This window comes from Chiroxiphia lanceolata, chromosome 4, assembly GCF_009829145.1.
Source record: "Chiroxiphia lanceolata isolate bChiLan1 chromosome 4, bChiLan1.pri, whole genome shotgun sequence".
NCBI classification, from domain to species: Eukaryota; Metazoa; Chordata; class Aves; order Passeriformes; family Pipridae; genus Chiroxiphia; species Chiroxiphia lanceolata.
The window spans coordinates 2,484,887-2,507,659 of record NC_045640.1 but is presented as its reverse complement, the minus strand read 5'-3'; the positions used below and the strand labels follow the sequence as shown (position 1 = coordinate 2,507,659).

General features: G+C 47.9%; 1 protein-coding gene across 2 annotated transcripts in view; it reads left to right on the top strand.

The window, feature by feature from the left end:
• ATRN (attractin) overlaps positions 1 to 22,773 on the top strand; it is a 151,928-nt gene that overhangs the window by 10,561 nt on the left and 118,594 nt on the right. For both annotated transcript variants that reach the window (XM_032684986.1, XM_032684985.1), the window contains exons 2-3: positions 16,469 to 16,552; positions 21,427 to 21,540. In XM_032684986.1, the coding sequence (XP_032540877.1) occupies positions 16,469 to 16,552; positions 21,427 to 21,540 (198 nt within the window). The remainder of the gene's footprint in view (positions 1 to 16,468; positions 16,553 to 21,426; positions 21,541 to 22,773) is intronic.

The following is a 22,773-nucleotide window of genomic DNA, read 5'->3' as shown; positions in this document are numbered from 1 at the left end:
TTAAAGCAGGAATGAACTTTTCCTCGCAGGGTTTAAGGGCGTGGATGGCGGGTTTGTCTTATGAATAATGTTTGGAGCCATCTCAGTTATGAATAGAGGTAACAAAATGAAAATGTGGGAAGGTAACAGGGAAAGTGGAATGAGGCAAAAGCCTTTTCCCTCCCTGTTTTTCTAAGGCAGATAGAGCAGCATTTCGTGCACAGTTCCTTGTTAGGGAACATGCTTTTAGAATCATGGGATGCTTTGGGTTGGGAGGGACCTTGAATCTCATCCAGTCCCACCCCCTGCCATGGGCAGGGACACCTCCCACTAGCCCAGGTTGCTCCAACCTGGCCTGGGACACTTCCAGGGATCCAGGGGCAGCCACAGCTTCTCTGGGCAACCTGGAACAGTGCCTCACCTCCCTCGCAGCCAACAATTTCTCCCTGATATCTCATCTAAACCTTCATCTCAAAGCCATTTCCTATGGGTGTTGCCAGAGTGAGGAAAGAATTCCTGCTGGCTGAACCCTAAATTAAGAATCTGGGCTCTTTTTTAGGTGGCCTGTCAGTCATGCTCAGCTTGGAAGTCGAGTGAGGGGTTATTTCAAAACGAACGTTGAGCCACCGGCTTTGTTTTTGTTGTTCCAAATCTGTTGGGAGCAGATGGAATTTTTGTTTTTTTCCTGTTGGTGTGCAAGAATAACTCCTTTGGGAAGCCATAGGAAAGGTGCCTATGGCAGAGGTGGGGATGGGAGCAGGGATTTCTGCAGCCACGCCCTCCCTGGGGGAGTTTGGCTCGAAGGGCGCCCACAGTTGGGATATTTTGTGGGTTGATCCATTTCTCTGTTGGATTTCTGGTTCTGTTGCTTTAAATTTTTTAAAGGGAGAGGTTATTTGTGGTGATTACCAAGGGAGCTGCATGTTAGACACTGCTTTACTACGAGAAAAGAGGAAAAAAAATCCCCCACCGTGTAGGAACATCCACCTCCACAGCTGAGGAGTTGTTGGGCTGTGTGGGATGACCTTCCCTGCACCGAGTGTTTCACAGACAAACACTCCAGAGCTACTTATCCTGGAAAGAAATGCTAACAGGTCTGGGATTATAAGGATGTTGTAGCGAGACTGTTGCTAAGGCTGCACTGACACAACCCATGAATTCCGTGTTCTGTGCCAGGGGCTGCGTCGTCTCCGAAATCTCAGCGTTTGTGCCAAAAATAAAATGGTTTCTCATAGTCTTTGCTTGGTTAAAATGTGCTTAAGAGGTCTGTTTTAGAATCACAGGCTGGTTTGGGTTGGAAGGGACCTTGAAGATCATCTTGTTCCAACCCCCTGCCATGGGCAGGGGCACCTTCCACTAGACCAGGTTGCTCCAAGCCCCGTCCGGCCTGGCCTTGGACACTTCCAGGGATCCAGGGGCAGCCACAGCTTCTCTGGGCAATCTGGGCCAGGGCCTCCCCACCCGCACAACTAGGAATTCCTTCCCAATATCCCACCTATCCCTGCCTTCTAGCAGTGGGAAGCCATTCCCTGTGTGCTGTCCCTCCCTGCCTTGTCCCCAGTCCCTCTCCAGCTCTCCTGGAGCCCCTTTAGGCCCTGCCAGGGGCTCTCAGCTCTCCCTGGAGCCTTCTCTTCTCCAGGGGAACCCCCCCAGCTCTCCCAGCCTGTTTTGATTTTTTTGGAAGGATTTTCTTTTTTAAAAAGCGACTTCTGCTGCTTCTTCTGCCCTGGGAAGGAATCCTGGCTTGGGGTTTTAACAGCCAAGAGTTTCTGTTGGTGGGTTGGGAAACATCTGCTCTGGATTGTCACATTTACTGTGCAGATGCATTTAATGAAGTGCAGCACTTCACAGTGACTAAAACCATCCCTATTCCTTTGGGATTGTGGTCACAGCAAAGCTGACAAACACACTCAGGCATTTGAAAGTCCCTCCAAGCCCTCACCTCCTGGTGTTCGGAGCTGTTGAGTTGCTGGATGACTTTCACATTTGGTTTATTTTTTCAGGCCCTTAAATAAACACTGGGATGGTTTGGAGCACCCTGGGTTTAGTTCATTCTTGCCAGGAGCTGCTGGAAGAGCTCAGACTGGCTGGTGGAGTAATCCCAGTGTGGTTAAACCGAGCTGTGCCAGCAGCAGAAAGTTTTCATTGAAGGGATTAAGATGATTTAACCTAAGCTGCGTAAAGTCTGGCCTTTTTTAGGTTTGCTAAGCCAGGATTTTGGGTGTGAAGTGCTCCAGGTGACTTCCCATCCCACAGGTGTGAGTGGGAACAGGCAGCTTGATATTTATATTATTATGTCAGTGCAGTCCTGCCTACATTGAAGTCATGGATTATTCTTCAATTTTTGAGTTTTATTCTCCTTTACAAAGGGGAGCTTTTCAAGGAAGCCACCTGTGTCCACCTGCCTTCAGGAAATACCTGAAGGGTTCAGTACTTACCTCCTTTATTTGGTTCCTTTTTTGTCTATGTAGTGTGAAATTGCTTTCATTAAAATGAGTTGGGGGAAAATACCCCTCGTGCCTTTTTGCAGGGGGTTACAAATCACACTTTTTCCTCCTGTGATTAAGAATTTAACACAACAGTCCATGGGACAGAGGAACAGCTGCCCTGAGCTGGAAAAGGGAAGGGAGAAGAACTGATTCAGTGTTTAGGGAAGTGTTTGCAATTCTGTACCAATGTGGATGAGGAAATGAGTTCCTGTAAAACCAGAAATTAAGAGAGTTTTTTTGTTCCTATCTTTCTTCCTCCTGGATATTGGCAATCTGAAGTTAAATGCTGATTTAACATCTGATTTAAAATGCTCGTGTTTTGAAGGTTGGTGCCAACTTCCAGTTGGTTCTGCAGGTGTTGAAAGATAAAACTGTAGAATGGTTTGGGTTGGGAGGGACCTTAAAGATCATCCAGTCCCACTCCCTGCCATGGGCAGGGACACCTTTCACTAGGCCAGGTTGCTCTAACCTGGCCTTGAACACTTCCAGGGATCCAGGGGCAGCCACAGCTTCTCTGCCCAACCTGGGACAGGGCCTCCCCACCCTCACAGGGAAGATTTTCTTCCCAATATCCCATCTATCCCTGCCCTCTGGCACTGGGAAGCCATTCCCTGTGTGCTGTCTCTCCATGCCTTGTCCCCAGTCCCTCTCCAGCTCTCCTGGAGCCCCTTTAGGCCCTGCAAGGGGCTCTCAGCTCTCCCTGGAGCCTTCTCTTCTCCAGGGGAACCCCCCCAGCTCTCCCAGCCTGGCTCCAGAGCAGAGGGGCTCCAGCCCTGGCAGCAGCTCCGGGGCCTCCTCTGGACTCTCTCCAGCAGCTCCACGTCCTTGTGCTGTTGTTCCCAGGGCTGGAGCAGCTCTGCAGGGGGGTCTCACCTCAGACAGGGGCAGAGGGGTACAATCCCCCCCTGTCCTGCTGCCCAGGGCACGGGGGGTCTGGGCTGGGGCATCTCCAGCCTCTCACCCACCAACACCCCCAAATCCTTCTCCCAGGGCTGCTCTCCATCCCTTCATCCCCACCCTGTTCCCACACCAGGCATTGCCCTGACCCAGGAGCAGCACTTTGTCCTTGGCCTTATTGAACGTTATGAATTTCCCACATTCCCACCTCTCCAGCCTGTCCAGCTCCCTCTGGATGCCACATCCCCTCAGGGTGTCCTCAGCTCTGCAGTGGGAGGGGACAGAGCTGAGAACTGAACTGGATTTTCTGGCCCAGCCTCGGTGCTGAGCTGGGCTCTCCTCCCTGAGCCAGAGGTCCCATCCCTCCTGGAATGCCTGTCCATGACCCTTCAGGTGGGACTTCTGGGAGAGCTCACTCATGTGGCTGAAGAGAATCTGTCTGGGAGCTGATTTCACTGAAACGAGGTAGAAAATGGAGCAATTTAAATAGATTTGGGGAGATTGTAGTGATAGAAAGGTTGGTTTATTTTTATTATTGGTGCTCTGTGGGTTTCTCCTTCTCCCCTCAAGGAAATTCTTCTCTGTCCCCTCCCTCAAGCCAAATAATATTAACGTGCCTTTCATTCTTTCCATTGGTACAGCTGAGGGGAAGGACATTTTTGGGGCATCATATTTGTGATATGAACATATAAACTTTATTTCTGGGGGTCCACATTCTCTCAGGTTTAATGTTTGGTCCTTAAAAGTCTCCTTTGCTGTTATTACTCTTTTTAATACTTGTGTTATTATTTTTGCAGTTATTTTATTTGCTGTCATTATTTTTTTTTTTTATAACTTGCTGGCATCCTTTGAACATCTCCCTTATTACCACGTTGATCATGGTGTTATTAAATCACTACATTGCCTGAGAACTTGTTTGAAATATTATTATATACTATATACTATATACTATATACTATATAATATTAAATACTATATTAAGTATATAATATAATGTATAATTATAATATATAATATTATAATATATATTTGAAATAAAATATAATATTTTCTTTATTGATTCCCTGCTTTTCCCATGTCCTTTTTGCTGTTGTTTCAGCCCAAAAACCTCCTTTAAAATGTTAAGGGTTTGTAATTCTGTAGGTTCACAAACCCCTGTCTGGTTTTTGGGATGTACTTTGACTATTTTAATGATCTGCACCCGAGGATCTGTGTTAAAACCTGTTTTTCAGGCTGGGACCAAACAAAATTTAACCTACATCCCAAGCTGTTTCCCATCTATTTTGTTTTTCAGGGATCAGTTTTCCCAGCAGGTAACTCTGCTACGTAGTAGCTTAGAAATTTTTGAGTGTTAGACAGGAAATAAAAGGAATTATTTCTATCCCCTTTAGGAAAGTGGGTCAGGCCGTGATGTTTATTTATAGAACGTCTCAATATTTTCATTTTTTGCTGCAGCACCGACTGAGTTTTTGGCTGGAGCTTTTCTGGAAGTGCTACTACCGAGTTCTGAGCTCTGCCTTTGGCCTAGAAATGAGCAGGGATGGAGGTTTGGAGCTAAAAACCGGACTCTGAATGTGCTTTTTGAGGGTTCAGGGGTGGATTTTTGGGGGTGGAAGAACTGGGCAGCAGGTTCATACATAGCATTAAATGGGAATTGCTGCTGCTGATTTTCCTCTTCTCGTAGAAAACGGAGGGTTTTGCAGGGTGATGGTTTCTCTGCTCCACTGGAACGGCCTTAAACTCTATTTATTTCCCGTTCCCGCTGGCTGGAAGGTTAAATCAGCAGCTCAACCCCTTTTCATTCACAACACACGTCCTGCCAGGGAATGATTTTGCCTGGGCTTGAATGTGGATGTGACAACTTGAAAGCTCATCAAAGTGAAGGGCTCCTCAACTGCAGGGGGAATGTTGATGTGTCTGTCACTCCTGGGCATGTGGGCTTTGAAAGAATTTCAGTTCCTTATTTCCGAGGGTCCCAGGTGTGCTGTGCTGCAGCTGAAATGATCCAACAGGGATTTAAGAGCCATTGAGTAACTGAATATTTCCAATTTTAGGAAAGAAAGGGAAAATCATCTGACAAATCTCGCGTGTTATTTGCGAACGAGCGGGAATCAGAATCGTGGAACGGTTTGGGTTGGGAGGGATCTTAAAGAACATCCAGTACCACCCCCTGCCATGGGCAGGGACACCTTCCACTAGCCCAGGTTGCTCCAACCTGGCCTTGGACACTTCCAGGGATCCAGGGGCAGCCACAGCTTCTCTGGGCAACCTGTACCAGGGCCTCCCCACCCTCCCAGCCAGGAATTCTTTCCCAATATCCCATCTTTCCCTGCCCTCTGGCAGCGGGAAGCCATTCCCTCTTGGCCTGTCCCTCCATCCTTTGTCCCCAGTCCCTCTCCATGTTTCTTGTCTCCTGCCTTCAGGCCACAATTAGGTCACCCCAGAGCCTTCTCTTTCTCCCTAAAAATAGCTGATTTAGGCTGTTTTTTTCCTGTTGTGCACTTCTACCAACATTTATGATGGCATTTGCAAGGAGTGATGCATCATCCCCTCGGGAAGCAGTCTGTGGACCCCCAGCCCTGGGCTGGGGGACAAGGTGGGCACAGGGGGTACTGGATGGTCTTGAAGGGCTTCTCCAACCTTAATGATTCCATGATTCTGTGGCAAAAAACGCAGTTGCTCCAAAAATCCCTCCCTCCTCTGTTCTTCTCCTCCATCCCCTCTCAGACTGGATCCAACAACTGATCCCACAGGCAGTGCAGCCCAGTAGAGGCTTCTTTCAGCAAGGAGTTGTTGAATGCCAAAGTCTGGGCTGTGAGGAATATCAGCGGGATCTGAAGGGATCCCGTCACCTGAAACCTTGGGGACTAGTGATGTTTTTAACAGAATTATAGATCCATGGAATGGTTTGGGTTGGAAGGGACCTTAAAGATCTTCCACCCCTCTGCCATGGACAGGGACACCTTCCACTAGACCAGGTTGTTCCAACCTGGCCTTGGACACTTCCAGGGATCCAGGGGCAGCCACAGCTTCTCTGCCCAACCTGCCCAGGGCCTCACCACCCTCCCAGCCAGGAATTCCTTCTCAATATCCCACCTATCCCTGCCCTCTGGCAGTGGGAAGCCATTCCCTGTGTCCTGTCCCTCCATCCCTTGTCCCCAGTCCCTCTCCAGCCTCTTGGAGCCCCCCCTGAATCCCAATTAACTGTTGAAACAGGAGGGCAGAGTAAGGAATGAACATTTGTTGACCGTGAGAAAAATGGATTGAAGTTGATAAAATCAGAAATGCTTCTTGAAATGGTTTGAAATAGCTCACTTATATAAAAAACTAATTTTTTTGGTAGATTATTAAACCTTTGAGCTGGAAAATATGTGGCTAGATATGTGTTAAGTTGGTTTAATGTTCTTCCTGGACCAAATACACGTGGAGAGTCTTTTCTTTTAAAGTGACACCGATTGTGTTTTACCCTAAAACGAGCTGGAAATCTTGCACAGGTGAATGTAACACAAGCAGAAATTACTGAACTAGGAGGTTGTGGAGAACTCGTTCTAATTTTAAATTTCGAACCAGAATTTTACTTTTGCAACACTTTATTTTTTAAAAAGGGACTTTCTGACCCTCTGTGACCCTGAATTTAAGCACAGATATCGTGTGTCTTATAAAATATATATATATAATATGTATATACCTAAAATCAGGCTGGATCACCCACTGAAATGAATGTTTTGGATGTTCCAGTGGAAGACCTTGCTGGGCTCTCTGTGGCCCTGGAGATCTTTCATCATGAGCCTTTGACGGTTCTCTTTGACCATCCCAGTCGTGTCCTTTCATCTTTCAGGGGGTTGAGTTTTGGGGTAACACATTTGCAAGGGCTCTTGGCCAAAGGTTTTTTGGGGCTTCATTGCGTGGCAGAGAAAGAGAGGGGTTGATACATTCCTTTATCTGCTGCAGAGGGAGGTGGTTCATGATGTGTGAGGTGCATTTGCTTCTGCCCTGCAGCGTTGTCTCCTCCTGCCACAAATCCCAGGAGCACTTCAGGACCAGCAGTGAAGGCTGAGAGTTGAGTTTTCCTGGGTGTTCCTTACAAACACTTGCAGCTAAATTATCTTTGTTCCAAAGAACTAGGCCAAGATATCCAGTGAGTGGATTTGGGAACAGATGGGGAAAGCAGAGGGCAACTGTTGCATCAGCTTAAGGGCCAAGTGGTGCAGCCTCCACCATCTGTGTGGAGGTGTCTCAGGTGTGGGTGGTGGCTCAGGGTGGGCTTCCAGGGCACCTCAGGAAGTGGCCTTTTGTCATGGGAACATCTCTGCATAAAACACAGGCAGTGGGGAAGGTGTTTTGAAGAAATAAAGGAGCGATAAGGTTGGAGCTGTTGCGGTGTGGAGACAGAGATCAAGGATAACACAGAGATAATGGAGCAACACACCACAGAAATCTGTGCTTACAAAATATTCCTTGTGTGAACACCATGCTCCCGAGGCGTAATTATAATAGTAATATCTTTTATTCTTTATTTTCCTCAGTAAATTTGAGTGGGGGAAGAATTTGTAGTGAAGGTACACAGCAATGTTGACATTCACGGTGCACTCGGCTGTTTTTTTTGGGCAGAGATAAAGCTGAGGTTGTGCAGGGAATAATTCTGCTCTGTGGTCTCTGAGACGGGCTGGGAATAAAGAAATAGGAGGGTAGACAAGGATCTAAATTTGGGATGTTTGCAGTTTGAATTTAATAGCTGGAGGAACTTCGAGGCAAGAACATCAGCGGAGCTCCAGCGTGTTTCTGGTGTGTCCAAACACGGTGGTGTTGAAAAGCAGTGTCTCTGATGGATGGTTGGGAAGCACTGGGGAAATGCTGGAGCCTTTTGGGATCCAGCACAGTTCTGGTTTGGGGTTTTTTTCAGTGTTTCTGACACGAGGAAGAGGGGTTGGAGGAGGGAAATCGGCTTCTCCTTCAGAGTTTCTGTTGTCTTAGTCTCGAGGTTGGGTGATTTTGATTGTTTTTAGAATTTAAATTGAACATAAAAATTGATTTATTTTAGCTGTTAGGAAAAGAATATTTACTATTAGGAAAAAATTCTTTACTTGTCAGGCAGAAGTTCTTGGCTGTAAGGGTGATGAGGCCCTGGCCCAGGTTGCCCAGAGAAGCTGTGGCTGCCCCTGGATCCCTGGAAGTGTCCAAGGCCAGGTTGGACAGGGCTTGGAGCAACCTGTGCTAGTGGAAGGTGTCCCTGCCCATGGCAGGGGGCTGGAATTAGATGATCCATAAGGTCCCTTCCAACCCAAACCATTCCATGATTCTGTGACTCTAATTTGGTCTTGTCAAATGATTTCTCCCTGGCTATAATTAGCTGCCTTATAATAATAAGTTTTTGGGTTTGTAGGGTAAGAGAGCAATGAGACATGTTCCATAAAGAGGAGCTGAAGTGCATTTTCAGATTAAAATGTCTTTAAAATTCCTCTCCTTCCCCAGCAGGAGAGTTGGTTGGGCAAGCAGAGCATTGAGGGAATAACTAAACAGCCAGGACGTGTTTCAAGATCTTCAGTGGGATGAGGGCAGAGGCACCAGCCCTCCCTGAAAGAGACCCCTCAGTGTCATCCCTGTTTGGTGACAGCAGAGCAGGAGCTGGGACAGCGTGTCAGGATCAGGAATGTGATGGAATTACTGGTGACCAACTGGAGAGGGGCAGTATTTGAAAAGATTTGCTTCATGAACTTGATGATTTTGAAAAGGCTGCAGCAGCATTTATTCCTTGTGAGCTGTCTCAGGCTGTCCATGGCCATTCAGCCACCCTTGATGTGCAGCAGCTCGTCACATCAAGGCCTGGTTTTCAGGAGCAAGGAGGGATTTAGGAGGTTTTTGGAGCATCGGTGCAGGTTGTGACTGGGAGGTTGCACTGATATGTTTTACCTGCTGCAGTCCTTTCCCAGACCTCCCAGGGCTTCCCAGGCTCTGCCCTTATCTCTGATCAGCAGCCAGGAAATCGCTTTCCATATTTTTACATATCTCGTGCAGGAGGGAAAGGCTAATCCCTGCCTCTGGAGGAAGTGTTTCCCAGATCCAATTAACTGTGTCAGTCAGGTGACTGTTTTTTGAGACAGCTCCTAGTTCAGCTGTGCCAGGGAAAGTAGGAGGAGAACAGAACATATTGAGCATGGGGAGGGATTGTCACCCTCCTGTGACCTTTGGCACAGTGGGAATACCTGATTCCCTCTGGGAGGAAACCCCTGACGAGGGCAGGGCAGGGCAAGGGATGGTTTTCCAGTGCTGGAATAGCAACCTGTTGCTGTGAGTGGGAAGGAATTCCTGGCTGGGAGGGTGGGGCAGCCCTGTCCCAGGTTGGGCAGAGAAGCTATGGCTGCCCCTGGATCCCTGGAAGTGTTCAAGGCCAGGTTGGAGCAACCTGGTCTAGTGGAAGGTGTCCCTGCCTGTGGAACTGGATCTTTAATGTCCCTTCCAACCCAACCCATTCCAGGATTCTGGAGCCCCTCTGCTCTGGAGCCAGGCTGGGAGAGCTGGGGGGGTTCCCCTGGAGAAGAGAAGGCTCCAGGGAGAGCTGAGAGCCCCTTGCAGGGCCTGAAGGGGCTCCAGGAGAGCTGGAGAGGGACTGGGGACAAGGGATGGAGGGACAGGACACAGGGAATGGCTTCCCACTGCCAGAGGGCAGGGATAGATGAGATATTGGGAAGGAATTTCTGGCTGGGAGGGTGGTGAGGCCCTGTCCCAGGTTGGTCAGAGAAGCTGTGGCTGCCCCTGGATCCCTGGAAGTGTCCAAGGCCAGGTTGGAGCAACCTGGGATGGTGGAAGGTGTCTCTGCCCATGGCAGGGGGTGGAACTGGATGGTCTTTGACTTCCCTTCTAACCCAAACCATTCCATGATTTTCTGGTGGTGGTACAGCAGTGATTTTTCCATGAATTTGCTCATCCCGAGGGCTTTCTGTTCCTGTCACTGGAGACTTTGCTCTGTGTGCACCTGGAGTCTTTGTTTGGGTACTTGTTGCTGGAGGTTAAATCCTTTTCCGACTGGATTTTGCGGGAATGTCATTCCCTTCATCTGGGAAACCTGACCTGGAATTAATGACACCTTCCCAGCTTTACCTGTGCTGTGGCCCCGAGCTGGCAGGAGGAGGGATTTATCTGTTAGCCATTAGAAATTCATTAAATAGATGCATAAAGGATATATTTATCTGCTCCTCTCATCCCCAGTGTGGCTGATCACGATTCCATGCCTTTAAATCCAGGCATTTGCTTCTAGGATTTATCCTTTAACCTCAGTGCCTTCAGTGAGAACATGAACAAAACCAAATTGTTAATCAATTTAGGCTGCAAAGCCTTTGTGCTGCTAATCGGCTGTAACAGCCCTTTCTTTATTGCCTTCAACTCCAAATTCTCCCGAAACAATGACTTTTAATTGTGGAGTGCTCGAGGCACTTGGGAAGGAGAGGGGAGAGAGGAGGAGAACTCATTGTTTGCATCAATCTCTGGATTTAGCAACTTCAAAATTAGGGGCTTTTGGGTTTGTTTGGAGTGGTTTTTTTCAATTTTTTTTTTATTATTATTTTTTTTAGTGGGAAGGCTGTGCTAAACCTCTGCAGGCACGATGCTGTTAAAGTCACTTTTCTGTGGCAGTTTTATATAATGTACCAGCATCTAATGTACCTTTAATGTTGGAATGCTTTGGAAGTAAGTGCTGCAAAACGACTTAATCCTAAATTATAAGCTGCTTTTTGTGCTCAGCTAATAACAACAGGATCGCTTTAGATTTATTAGATGGTAATTAAACAACAGCTTTGAGGCTTTGCCTGGTTGTGCAGTTCCCGTCTCTGCAGGAATTTTCTCAGCGTGTACTAATTGGTATTTGAAAAATAGGCCCTGCTAGTTTTAGTCATGTTATCAATTAAAAACACGTGGAGTTTTCTGGTAATTTCCAATATCAGGTTGGGTTTTTCACCCAGGAGATGCCATCGAGTGCTGTCTGATTTTCCTGTGTTGGTTTTCTGCTTTTCAGGTCCTCCCAGAAACAGTGGGGAGTAACTGAATAGGCAGAATCCTTTTATATAGAATATTTCCCTTAGAAGCAATTTTTTTTTGAGTTCTTCGTCCTTGTCCTTGCTTCATTTTTTTGTGAGGGAAAAATTTGTGTTGTGAACAAGTGGAGTTTGAATCAAGCCCGAAATACTTGGTGTAAATGCACAGGAGTGGATGTGTGCACGTTTAAAATCTGAATTTTGTAAACAGATCCTTGGGGTTGTTTTTTCTACCCTGGAGGTTTTAAAGTCAGTGTTGGAGTTTAGGACCTTGGGAGGATTGTAGTAAAGGGCCTGAGTTTTGTTTTCTTGGGGTGTAGCAGCTGCTCCTTGCAGAGTAGGAGATGTAACACCCAGGGAGGGTGAAAGTGCTTCTTGCAGAGCAGTGACTTGTATTTCCAAATTAGCGAGGAAAAATGGGAATTGATGCCTTTCCATACTTTCTGGTGTCTGATTTCTGCATCTGAGTGATAAAATTATCATGGAATCATTTTTTTTTTGGGGGGAAAGCCCTTGAAGGTTATTGAGTCCAACCATCCCCCAGCACTGCCAAGGCCACCACTGACCCCTGTCCCCAAGTGCCACATCCACAGGGATGTAAAATCCCTCCAGGGATGGGGACTCATCACTGCCCTGGGCAGCTGTGCCAGGGCTGGACAACCCTTTCCAGGAAGGAATTGTATTCAATATCCAACCTAAACTTCAGCTGGCACAACTTGAGGCCGTTCCCTCTCCTCCTGTCCCTTCTTCCCTGGGAGCAGAGCCCGACATCCCCCCCCCCCCCTCCTGGCACAGGGACAGCACTGATCCCAGTTAAAGGAGGGTTAATGGGCAGGAACACAGTCAAGGAATCATTCAGGTTGGAAAAGACCTTCAGGATCTTCCAGTCCAAGCTGTGCCCGATCCCACCTTGTCCCCCAGCCCAGAGCACTCAGAGCCACGGCCAGTCCTTCCTTGGACACCATCAGGGGTGGGGACTCCACCACCACTCTGGGCAACCCCTTCCAATGCCTGACCACCCTTCCCAGGGAGAAATTCCTCCTCCTGTCCAACCTGACCCTCCCCTGGCACAGCTTGAGGCCGTTCCCTCTCCTCCTGTCCCTTGTTCCCTGGGAGCAGAGCCCGACCCCCCCCCCGGCTCCCCCCTCCTGTCAGGGAGTTGCAGAGCCAGAAGGTCCCCCCTGAGCCTCCTTTTCTCCAGGCTGAGCCCCCCCAGCTCCCTCAGCTGCTCCTGCTGCTCCAGCCCCTTCCCAGCTCCGTTCCCTTCCCTGCACACGCTCCAGCCCCTCCATGTCTCTCCTGTCTGATGGTCCCAGAACTGCCCCCAGGGCTGGAGGTGCCTCCCTGGGATCCCTCTGGTGTCCATGAGGGAGCAGCCCGATGTGTACCAGCAAAATGTGCCGCGTCCAAGTCCTTCATTCCTGGTGTGTTTTTCCTCCTCGAGTTACTCCTATGTTCCCTTCCCGAGGCTTCTCTCCCAGACCAAGGCCAAACACAGTGCAGGACATGTCCCAGTTATCCGTGCCCCCCTGGCATGGATGGCACAGGGAGCAGGGAGCGGGAAGGAACAGGGGCTCTTTGCTTTTTGACTGGAGCTGGGAGATCACTTGAGCTTTCTCTGTTGAATGGAAACATAAAATTCCACTTTGGGTCTGCTTTTAGTGCTGAAGATTTATTTCTGCGTGTCCTGGACTGTGTCTCTGGGAGAGTATTTATGGAATAACATGGATGCTTCTGCTCTGCTCATACCCCAGTGCAGGGAGTGAGAACTTATGAGAACTTAGTTCCTATTTATTTTCCTCTCAGAGACATCAACTCTGATTTCTCATTATTTTTTTTAATATCCTTTATTTGCTCATCATGGCAGTGAGTTAAGTAAGGAGTCTGACTAACTCACAGGTAAGTTTTTAATAACAACATCTTGGAAGTTTGACTGTCCTTATATTTATAAAACTAAATCCCATGTTTTGGTTTTACACTACTGAAATGTTATTAAATTATGTAACTCTAATTTTTATTCCCCCCCCGAGATGTGACATGGCTGGGGCTACAGTATCAACAGAATTATTTGATTTTTTATATCACTCTTGATAGCATTTCTGTGGAGAGTAATTTAATAATTGTTTCCAGATAAAATTGTTCCAAGAGTTTCATGAGCAGAGGCTCCTTGAGAGTTTAGCACATGGAATGAGGGTGTTTTTAACTCAGGAGACTTGCTCAGGTTTCCAGAACCTGTTTATTCTTGGTTGCAGGCAAAGTGTCACTGTCACTGTTCATACATTTGGATTCCTGGATTTTCCAGGGATATTATTTTCAAAGGGATGAGACAGTCTGGATGTTATTGCCTACAGCTTGGGATTTGCATCTGGTTTTGTGAATTCCTGGTCAGTAGATAAGTGGTTTGAATTTTCAAAGATGTTGAAACTTTAAAATAAATATGGATCATGGAAGCATGGAATGGTTTGGGTTGGAAGGAACCTTAAAGACCATCCAGTTCCACCCCCTGCTGTGGGCAGGGACACCTTTCACTAGTCCAGCCTGGTCTTGGACACTTCCAGGGATGGGGCAGCCACAGGTTCCTCAGCTCCACTTCTGAGCTTGAAAAGTATTATAATAAATTCATCTGGAGAGAGAGGAAGGTGGTTTTGTAAAAATCTGTGGTTTTTACCTTTTTATTTTGAAGCAGAGATGAACCTCAAAAGTTCTCCGTTGGAGAAGAGGCTGGAAAATCACTTTTGACTCAGACAAAATCTTTAAAACAGATGAGCTGATACATGAACAGATCACTGGGAAAAGACACAGAAAAGGCTCCAAGATACCGATTTTGGGAACTTGTGGTCTTGATTCCTTCTCTTTCCTGCCAAGCTTGAATCCATGGTGGTTTTGTTTTCCTAAAGCTGGTGTAAGTGGGACAGTTGGATTTTGCCAGAGGGCTGTGATTTGCTCCAGCCTTGTGCCCACAGTGGAGTTTGTAACCTGCCTGGGGAGGGATCCTGTGCCAAGCTGTGCTGTGCCAGGACGTGGTGTCTGGGCACCTTCAGGTGCTGCTGGTGTTTGCTGCCATCCTGCCCTGGCATTTTTTTTTTACAGCAGTTTCTGTGGTACCTCAGCAGTTCATTAAAACCCACTTGGAATAATTTGACTAATTCCTGTGAGATGGTTTGGATCTTGGTTTTGTCCTCTGCTGTGCAGTGCTTGCAGATGTTGGTGACAATAATCATGGAATCATGGAATGGTTTGGGTTGAAAGGGAACTTTAAGACCATCTCATTCCACCCCCCTGCCATGGGCAGGGACACCTTCCACTAGCCCAGGTTGCTCCAACCTGGCCTTGGACACTTCCAGGGATCCAGGGGCAGCCACAGCTTCTCTGCCCAGCCTGGCACAGGGCCCCCCCACCCTCTCAGCCAACAATTCCTTCCCAATATCCCATCTAACCCTGCCCTCTGGCACTGGGAAGCCATTCCCTGTGTCCTGTCCTTCCATCCCTTGTCCCCAGTCCCTCTCCAGCTCTCCTGGAGCCCCTTTAGGCCCTGCAAGGGGCTCTCAGCTCTCCCTGGAGCCTTCTCTTCTCCAGGGGAACCCCCCCAGCTCTCCCAGCCTGGCTCCAGAGCAGAGGGGCTCCAGCCCTGGCAGCAGCTCTGGGGCCTCCTCTGGACTCTCTGCAGCAGCTCCACGTCCTTGTGCTGCCCTTCTTCCCAGTATCCCATCTAACTCTGCCCTGTGGCAGTGTGAATCCATTCCCCCTTGTTCTTTCCCTCCATCCCTTGCCCAGAGTCCCTCTGAGTCCTTTTCAGGCTTTTTCCCCTTCTCTCTTTCAGTGGCATCCTGAGTTTTTTACGGTTTTAAGTGCTGTTGTTCCCTGAGTATCTCAGGATGAAGGATTCCAACTGTACTTTCTGCTTTCACATCCTTCTCCAGAGTCTTTTCCTCCTGTCAAGTCCTCACCACCTATTTATAGGAGCAGCAGGAAAGGATGTAGAATATTCCAGAGTATTCCTGGCACTATCCCAGCAGTGGGGAGCACTCAGCTCTTGGACTTCACTCCCTTGATCCAGGGATGACCTGGGGATGGGGACATGCTGTGGGGTGACCTGGGGATGGGAATGTGCTGTGGGGACCTGGGGATTGGGACATCCTGTGGGGTGACCTGGGGATGGGAACGTGCTGTGGGGTGACCTGGGGATGGGGATGTGCTGTGGGGTGACCTGGGGATGGGAATGTGCTGTGGGGTGACCTGGGGATGGGAACGTGCTGTGGGGTGACCTGGGGATGGGAATGTGCTGTGGGGTGACCTGGGGATGGGAATGTGCTGTGGGGTGACCTGGGGATGGGAACGTGCTGTGGGGTGACCTGGGGACGGGGATGTGCTGTGGGGTGACCTGGGGATGGGAATGTGCTGCCAAAGGTGGGAGATGCCTGGAAATTCCATGCTCTGAGGTTGTCCTGAGTTTTGCAGCCCTTGATGTGTGAAGAATTAAGGTCTTTGCACTAGAGGGTTATCAGAGAATCACAGGCTAGGCTGGGTTGGTAGGGACTTTAAAGACTGTGTTGTTCCACCCTCTGCCATGAGCTGGGACACCTTCCACTAGCCCAGGGTGCTCCAAGCCCCATCCAACCCTGAACACTTGCAGGGATGTGCTTTGGGGATCACTCCTCCATCCAGGAGGTTGTCAAGGAGTTTGTGGAAAGTCAAACACAAAAAGGGTGAGAGGTCACACTATGGACTTTGAACTTCATCCAAGAACGGTGCAATTTGTATAAATAAATAGCTTGGGAATAATTTTGGCTTTTCTGTTGGGGAATTCCTTTTTGGTTATGTGTGGTGTATCCCTCCAAAGGGAGTTGGAGCCATGACATCCATCTGATGGAGAAACCATCCCTCCTGAAGTGATGTCCTTCAAGGGGTCAGGAGAATCATCAGAAAACCCGTATAGAGACTTCCACAGGAGAATCCCAGTTGGGGCTTGGTTTGTTTGGCTCTTAAGTAAATAAAAATCTCAGGATGGGTCTTCAAAAACGTAGGAAATCATCTCTGAATGGAAAACTAACATTTGCCTTTGTTTTTTCTTTCCAGACTCACTGAACCTTCGGGGTATGTCACGGATGGGCCTGGGAATTACAAATACAAGACAAAATGCACCTGGCTCATTGAAGGAAGGTGAGTGTTGGGAACAGCTTGAGGTTTCCTCTTGGTTATGGTGGCTTTTAGGTGAGTTTATCCCAACTAAATATTTTTGTATCTCGTGATTCTTTCTGGCTGTTCCTAAAACTGAATAGGGCAGCGCTCAGTAAATAAGTTTTTGGGGTGTTTTTGTGCAACTGAGCCCTCCAGACTGATTCAGGATTGAGAGGTTTGTGTTGAAACAGCACGTGGTAAACAAAAATCAGTGTGTTTGTGTAAGTAGTGAAGGATTGGGAATTATTGAACTGATATCAGAGGGGACCATTCAATGTTGGGACTCACAACACATGGGATTTTTTGGCAGTGTGAAAATAAAAGAGGAAACTCTCTGAAAACCCCTGTTTATGAAAAATCAGTTTTTGGAGTGAACCTTTAAATCCTTCTTTACTCACTTGGCCATGAGGACTTCACAAGGACCACTGACTTCTTTTACAAAGCTTTTCTAAACTGGGATAAATCCCTCAGACCTCACTTCCTGCCCTTCCTGGATTTGATCCTTGTTTTGCAGAGATTTTAGGAGCAGCACATTTAGTGCACATCCTCTGTCACCCCATGGGTGGTGCAGCAGTTGGGAGCCTCTAAACTTGTTGAAATACAATTTTCATAGAACCAAGCTGATGCCAGGATTGGAAAATCCATGTTTTTTTTTCGGTCTCTAAGGCTGTTCAGTGGTGAGGTGTGATGCTGTGTGGTGACAGCTCTGTGATCAGTCACATTCCATCTTGTTCCCTGGATGTGGAAGTGGAGTGGTCAGTGAACTGGAACAAGTCATATGAGAGCATGGAGTTGGAGTGGATGCTGTAAACTGAGGCCTCTTGGCATCTTGGAGGATCAGAAATTGCTAAAACCCAGGTTCCTTGGTCTTCTCCTGTGGGTGGCATGGACAGTGGGATTGAGGCACCTCAACAAGTCTGCTGGTGACCCCAAGATGTGTGGTGTGGTCACTGAGATGTGTGGTGTGGTCACAGGCTGCAGGGAAGGGATGGAATGGCATCCAGGGGGAGCTGGACAGGCTGGAGAGATGGGAATGTGGGAAACTCATGATGTTCAACAAGGACAAGTGGAAAGTGCTGCTCCTGGATGGGGACAATCCCGGCACAAACACAGACTGGGAGAATGGATGGAGAGCAGCCCTGGGAGAAGGATTTGGGGGTGTTGGTGGGTGAGAGGCTGGAGATGCCCCAGCCCAGACCCCCCCCAGCCCCCTGGGCTGATCCCCCAGTGTGGGCAGCAGGAGAGGGGAGGGAGGGATTGTACCCCTCTGCCCCTGTCTGAGGTGAGACCCCCCTGCAGAGCTGCCTCCAGCCCTGGGAACAACAGCACAAGGACGTGGAGCTGCTGGAGAGAGTCCAGAGGAGGCCCCGGAGCTGCTGCCAGGGCTGGAGCCCCTCTGCTCTGGAGCCAGACTGGGAGAGCTGGGGGGGTTCCCCTGGACAAGAGAAGGCTCCAGGGAGAGCTGAGAGCCCCTTGCAGGGCCTAAAGGGGCTCCAGGAGAGCTGGAGAGGGACTGGGGACAAGGCAGGGAGGGACAGGACAAGGGGGAATGGATTAAGCTGAAGGAGGGGAGATTTGGATGGGATATTGGGAAGAAAATCTTCCCTGTGAGGGTGGGGAGGCCCTGTGCCAGGTTGGGCAGAGAAGCTGTGGCTGCTCCTGGATCCCTGGAGGTGTCCAAGGCCAGGTTGGACAGGGCTTGGAGCAACGTGGGCTAGTGGAAGGTGTCCCTGCCCATGGCAGGGGTTGGGACTGGATGTCCTTTAAGGTTCCTTTCCAACCCAAAACGTTCCACGATTCCATGTTTGGGAAGTCTGTTGACTGGGGCTTGAGGGAAATTGGTATTCACTGAATCTACTTCAGCCATTTGTTTGGGATGAGGAAGTTAAATTCCTAAGCTCCCAAGATACTCTGGGCTGAGGGCTGAGTTTATCCAGAGAGCCATCCAGAACCCTGGAATTGGGAGCCAACCACTCACCATTAACTATGTGAAGGAGCCCCATCCTTTAAGGTGGTTGAGATCAAAAGTTGGCTGCTCCAAGTGGCAACACCTTCTAATTTCTGTAGGTAAGAGGAACCCAACTGCAGAGAGTTGGCAATTAGAAATAATTAAAAAATGTTTCACAAGAATGTTATCCCAGACAAACCAGCCTGAGCCATTCCAGCACAGCCAGATGAACCATCCTAACTTCTGTTTTTAAAGGATATCCTGACTCATATTTTTATCAGAAGTGAGGTGCTGCTCCTAAGTCCTCCATAAAGTCACCAAAACTGCTCCTCCAGCCTTGATTGCTTCTGCTTCCTAGAAAACCATCACTTTGTGGGGTTTAAAATGAGATGTTTCGTTGCTGGAGAGACAAAAAAAAATGTTCCTCCCTGTTCCATGGCCAGGCTTTGAGGCTGGAATCCTTTTCCTGTTTGTCCCCTGCTGTCAGAGGAGGGTGGTGGAACAGAGAGGAGATAATGGTGCTGATTAGAGCAGCTGGAAAATGCAGCCACGTGAAAAGAGCCCCAGCTCTGCTGCCAAGAGTAAAATTCCCAGACATCTGGACTTGGGAAGCAGTGCCTGCAAAGCTTTTCAGGTCTGAGTGCTGGCATTGCTGTGTTGGAGGGATTTGGGATTAGCAGGGAAAGGTGCAATCCAGTGTGCCTGCCATTGGAGGCACTGAGAAATTCAGTATAAAATAAGCCATGTTTTCCTTCCTGGTCTCCTTTCCTTTCTGCACAATTCCTGGCTCTTCCTGGCTGGTGCCTGTGCTGTGCCCTCATCCTGGGGGTGTCCTTGAGTGAGGCATCATCCCCATCCCGCCTCCCTCAGGTCCCTTTTCCCATAAAAACACTCAGTTGATCCAAAGAAAAACCCAAATGCCCCCCCCCCCCCCCAAATCCAGCTCAGTTTTACATCGTTTCATTCCCCAAAGGAATAATTCCATCATTTCATCATTCCATGATGTTGTTTCTCAGGGTTAAGTCAGGATGGAATTTGGGAGAGCTCAGAGTGAGGCGTCATCCCCATCCCTCCTCCCTCAGGTCCCTGTTCCCATAAAAACACTCAGTATCAAAAAGCCCCAAATGGCCCAAACCCCTCCCAAATCCATCTCAATTTTCCATCATTTTATTCCCAAAGGACTAATTCCATTACTCTCTAATTCCACGATGTTGCTTTTCAGGGTTCAGTGAGGGGATGGACTTTGGGAGAGCTCGGTGAGGTGAATCAATCCCTCCCAAAAATCCCAATTTGTTCTTCCCTGGGAGTGTGAGACAAGGCAGGTGAAATCCATGGAGCCTGATTATCCCAAGGCACAACCAGGTGCTTGGGATGGTGCAGGTGAGGGTCCACTAATGAGTTGTTGACTGGAGCAAAAAGACTCTTTCTTTTTCTTCATGGTCTGAACCTTTATTGATGGACCATAGCAAACCCTCTGACTCCATCGTTTTGAGACCATGACTACTCTTTGTACCTCTTTTTTTTTAAGCAGGACATTATCCATGAGTTCCACCTGCTGCTCTTTTTCCAAAGGCCTGGAGCAGGTGGTTGTGCCTATCAAAAAAATAGAATAACTTGCACAATAACTCCCAAAAGAATTCAGCTCCTGTGGGAAGGAACGACTCTGGCACAATGAAAATTATTGATTTATTCCATTAGGATGAACAGGGATTTCATCTGAATCCAAAGGCAGTGCTGTTGGAGAGATCCTGATGACTTGGATTTGTCCTTTCCACAGCCTCAGCTGTGGGTGGGATCAAGCAGTGCTGACACAGATTCACTTTGATTTATCTGGGGTCCAAGCACAGTGTAGGGATGTTTCCACTCTCCTGGAGCTGAGCCCTGTTTTGGGTGTTTGCTGTGACTTTTCTGGGATGTTCTTTAGGTGGATATTTGCACATAAACCACGAAACAAAAGGTGTCTTACCATGGTGAGAAGCTCCACGTGGCACCCAGAACAAACCCTGCTCTGGGCTGATCCCCCAGTGTGGGCAGCAGGGCAAGGGGGGATTGTGCCCCTCTACCCCTGTCTCAGCTGAGACCCCCCTGCAGAGCTGCTCCAGCCCTGGGAACAGCAGCACAAGGACGTGGAGCTGCTGGAGAGAGTCCAGAGGAGGCCCTGGAGCTGCTGCCAGGGCTGGAGCCCCTCTGCTCTGGAGCCAGGCTGGGAGAGCTGGGGGGGGTTCCCCTGGAGAAGAGAAGGCTCCAGGGAGAGCTGAGAGCCCCTTGCAGGGCCTGAAGGGGCTCCAGGAGAGCTGGAGAGGGACTTTTGCCTTGTCTGGATGTGCAGTTTGGAGGGGCTTCCCTCAGGAGGGCCATGTGTTCTGCACAACTAATAAAGTAAGAGGAGAAGGATTGGTGCCAACTCCTGGGCAAATCCATCATCTCAGGCCATCATAACCATGCCAGCCTGCAGAAAGTCCCTTAAACAAGGAAAGAGCTCTCCTTGATTCCCTGGTGGTGACCGGGATTCTTCACATGTGTTGTCCATGGAGGTTTTCCTTGCAAAGCCCTTTCCTTAGGATAGTCAGCCCCAGGGAAGAGCCGAGGGCTGGCTGGTCTTGCTCTTTGGTATCTGCTGGTGATATGGGGGAAAGGTTTAAGGACACTGTTTTCTGACCATAAAGAACCTGTTGCTTAACACCAGGGGAGCTACACACCCAAAGATATTAAACCCCAGTGTGTTTGATGCATCTGCAGTGACACAAACCACTCAGTTTTAGTCTGGTTTAGAGCAGAGCATCCCACCAGAGGAGGAGCATTTTGCCCTGTGTGTGTGTGAGTTGGCCGATTACAAATCTTTCATTTATTTTTTCCTTCCTTCCTTTATTTATTTTGATTAATCTGTTTATTTTTCTTTTCTTTCCAGGCCAAACACAATCCTCAGGCTTCGGTTCAACCACTTTGCCACGGAGTGCAGCTGGGACCACTTGTATGTGTATGATGGAGACTCCATTTATGCTCCCTTACTGGCAGCTTTCAGGTAAGTCCCCCTTTGTAAGGCTCTTAATGATATTTTTAATTTAGAACCTGACTTAAATGTGGCTTCTAACAGTGCCAGATGTGTTCCAGGGATCCAAATATCTGACCCTGCAAGTGCAGCAGTGTAGCCAGTGTGTCCTTTTGTGCAGTTGTCATCAGGATGAACAATTAAGGAGTTGTTTTTTGCTGTTACAATGAACAAATCGTGTCACTGCACTGTGGCATGGAAGTGTTATGTTTTCATTTCCAAATCCTGAGTGTTTGAGAGACAGAAAAATTACTGTCACGTGCCTGGGCTGGAGATGATTTGGACTGTAGGGTTCTCCTGGAACAGGCTTCCCAGGGAATGGTCACAGCCCCAGGACTGCCAGAGCTCAAAGAATGTTTGGAAAACGCTTTCAGGCACAGGGTGGGATTGTTGGGGTGTCTGTGCAGGGCCAGGGCTTGGACTGGTTGATCCTGGTGGGTCCCTTCCAGCTCGGGATATTCTGTGGTTCTGTGAAAGGAGCAAACTACCCCATTGATGAGCTTTGAACGTGGTTTATGAGTTAAACTTGTAGTGTGTCAGTGCTGACAGAAGGGAAAAGCCAATTCATGTTGGAGACACAGGGATCTCAATATACAAATAGATATGGATACACATGGATCTAAATAAACAAGTGAATATGGATACACATGGATCTAAATATACAAATGGATATGGATACACATGGATCTAAATAAACAAGTGAATATGGATACACATGGATCTAAATATACAAATGGATATGGATACACATGGATCTAAATATACAAATATATATAGATACACATGGATCTAAATATACAAATAGATATGGATACACACAGAAACACATGGATCTAAATATACAAATAGATATGGATACACACAAAAACACATGGATCTAAATATACAAATAGATATGGATACACACAAAAACACATGGATCTAAATATACAAATAGATATGGATACACACAGAAACACATGGATCTAAATATACAAATAGATATGGATACACACAAAAACACATGGATCTAAATATACAAATAGATATGGATACACACAGAAACACATGGATCTAAATATACAAATAGATATGGATACACACAGAAACACATGGATCTAAATATACAAATAGATATGGATACACACAGAAACACATGGATCTAAATATACAAATAGATATGGATACACACAAAAACACATGGATCTAAATATACAAATAGATATG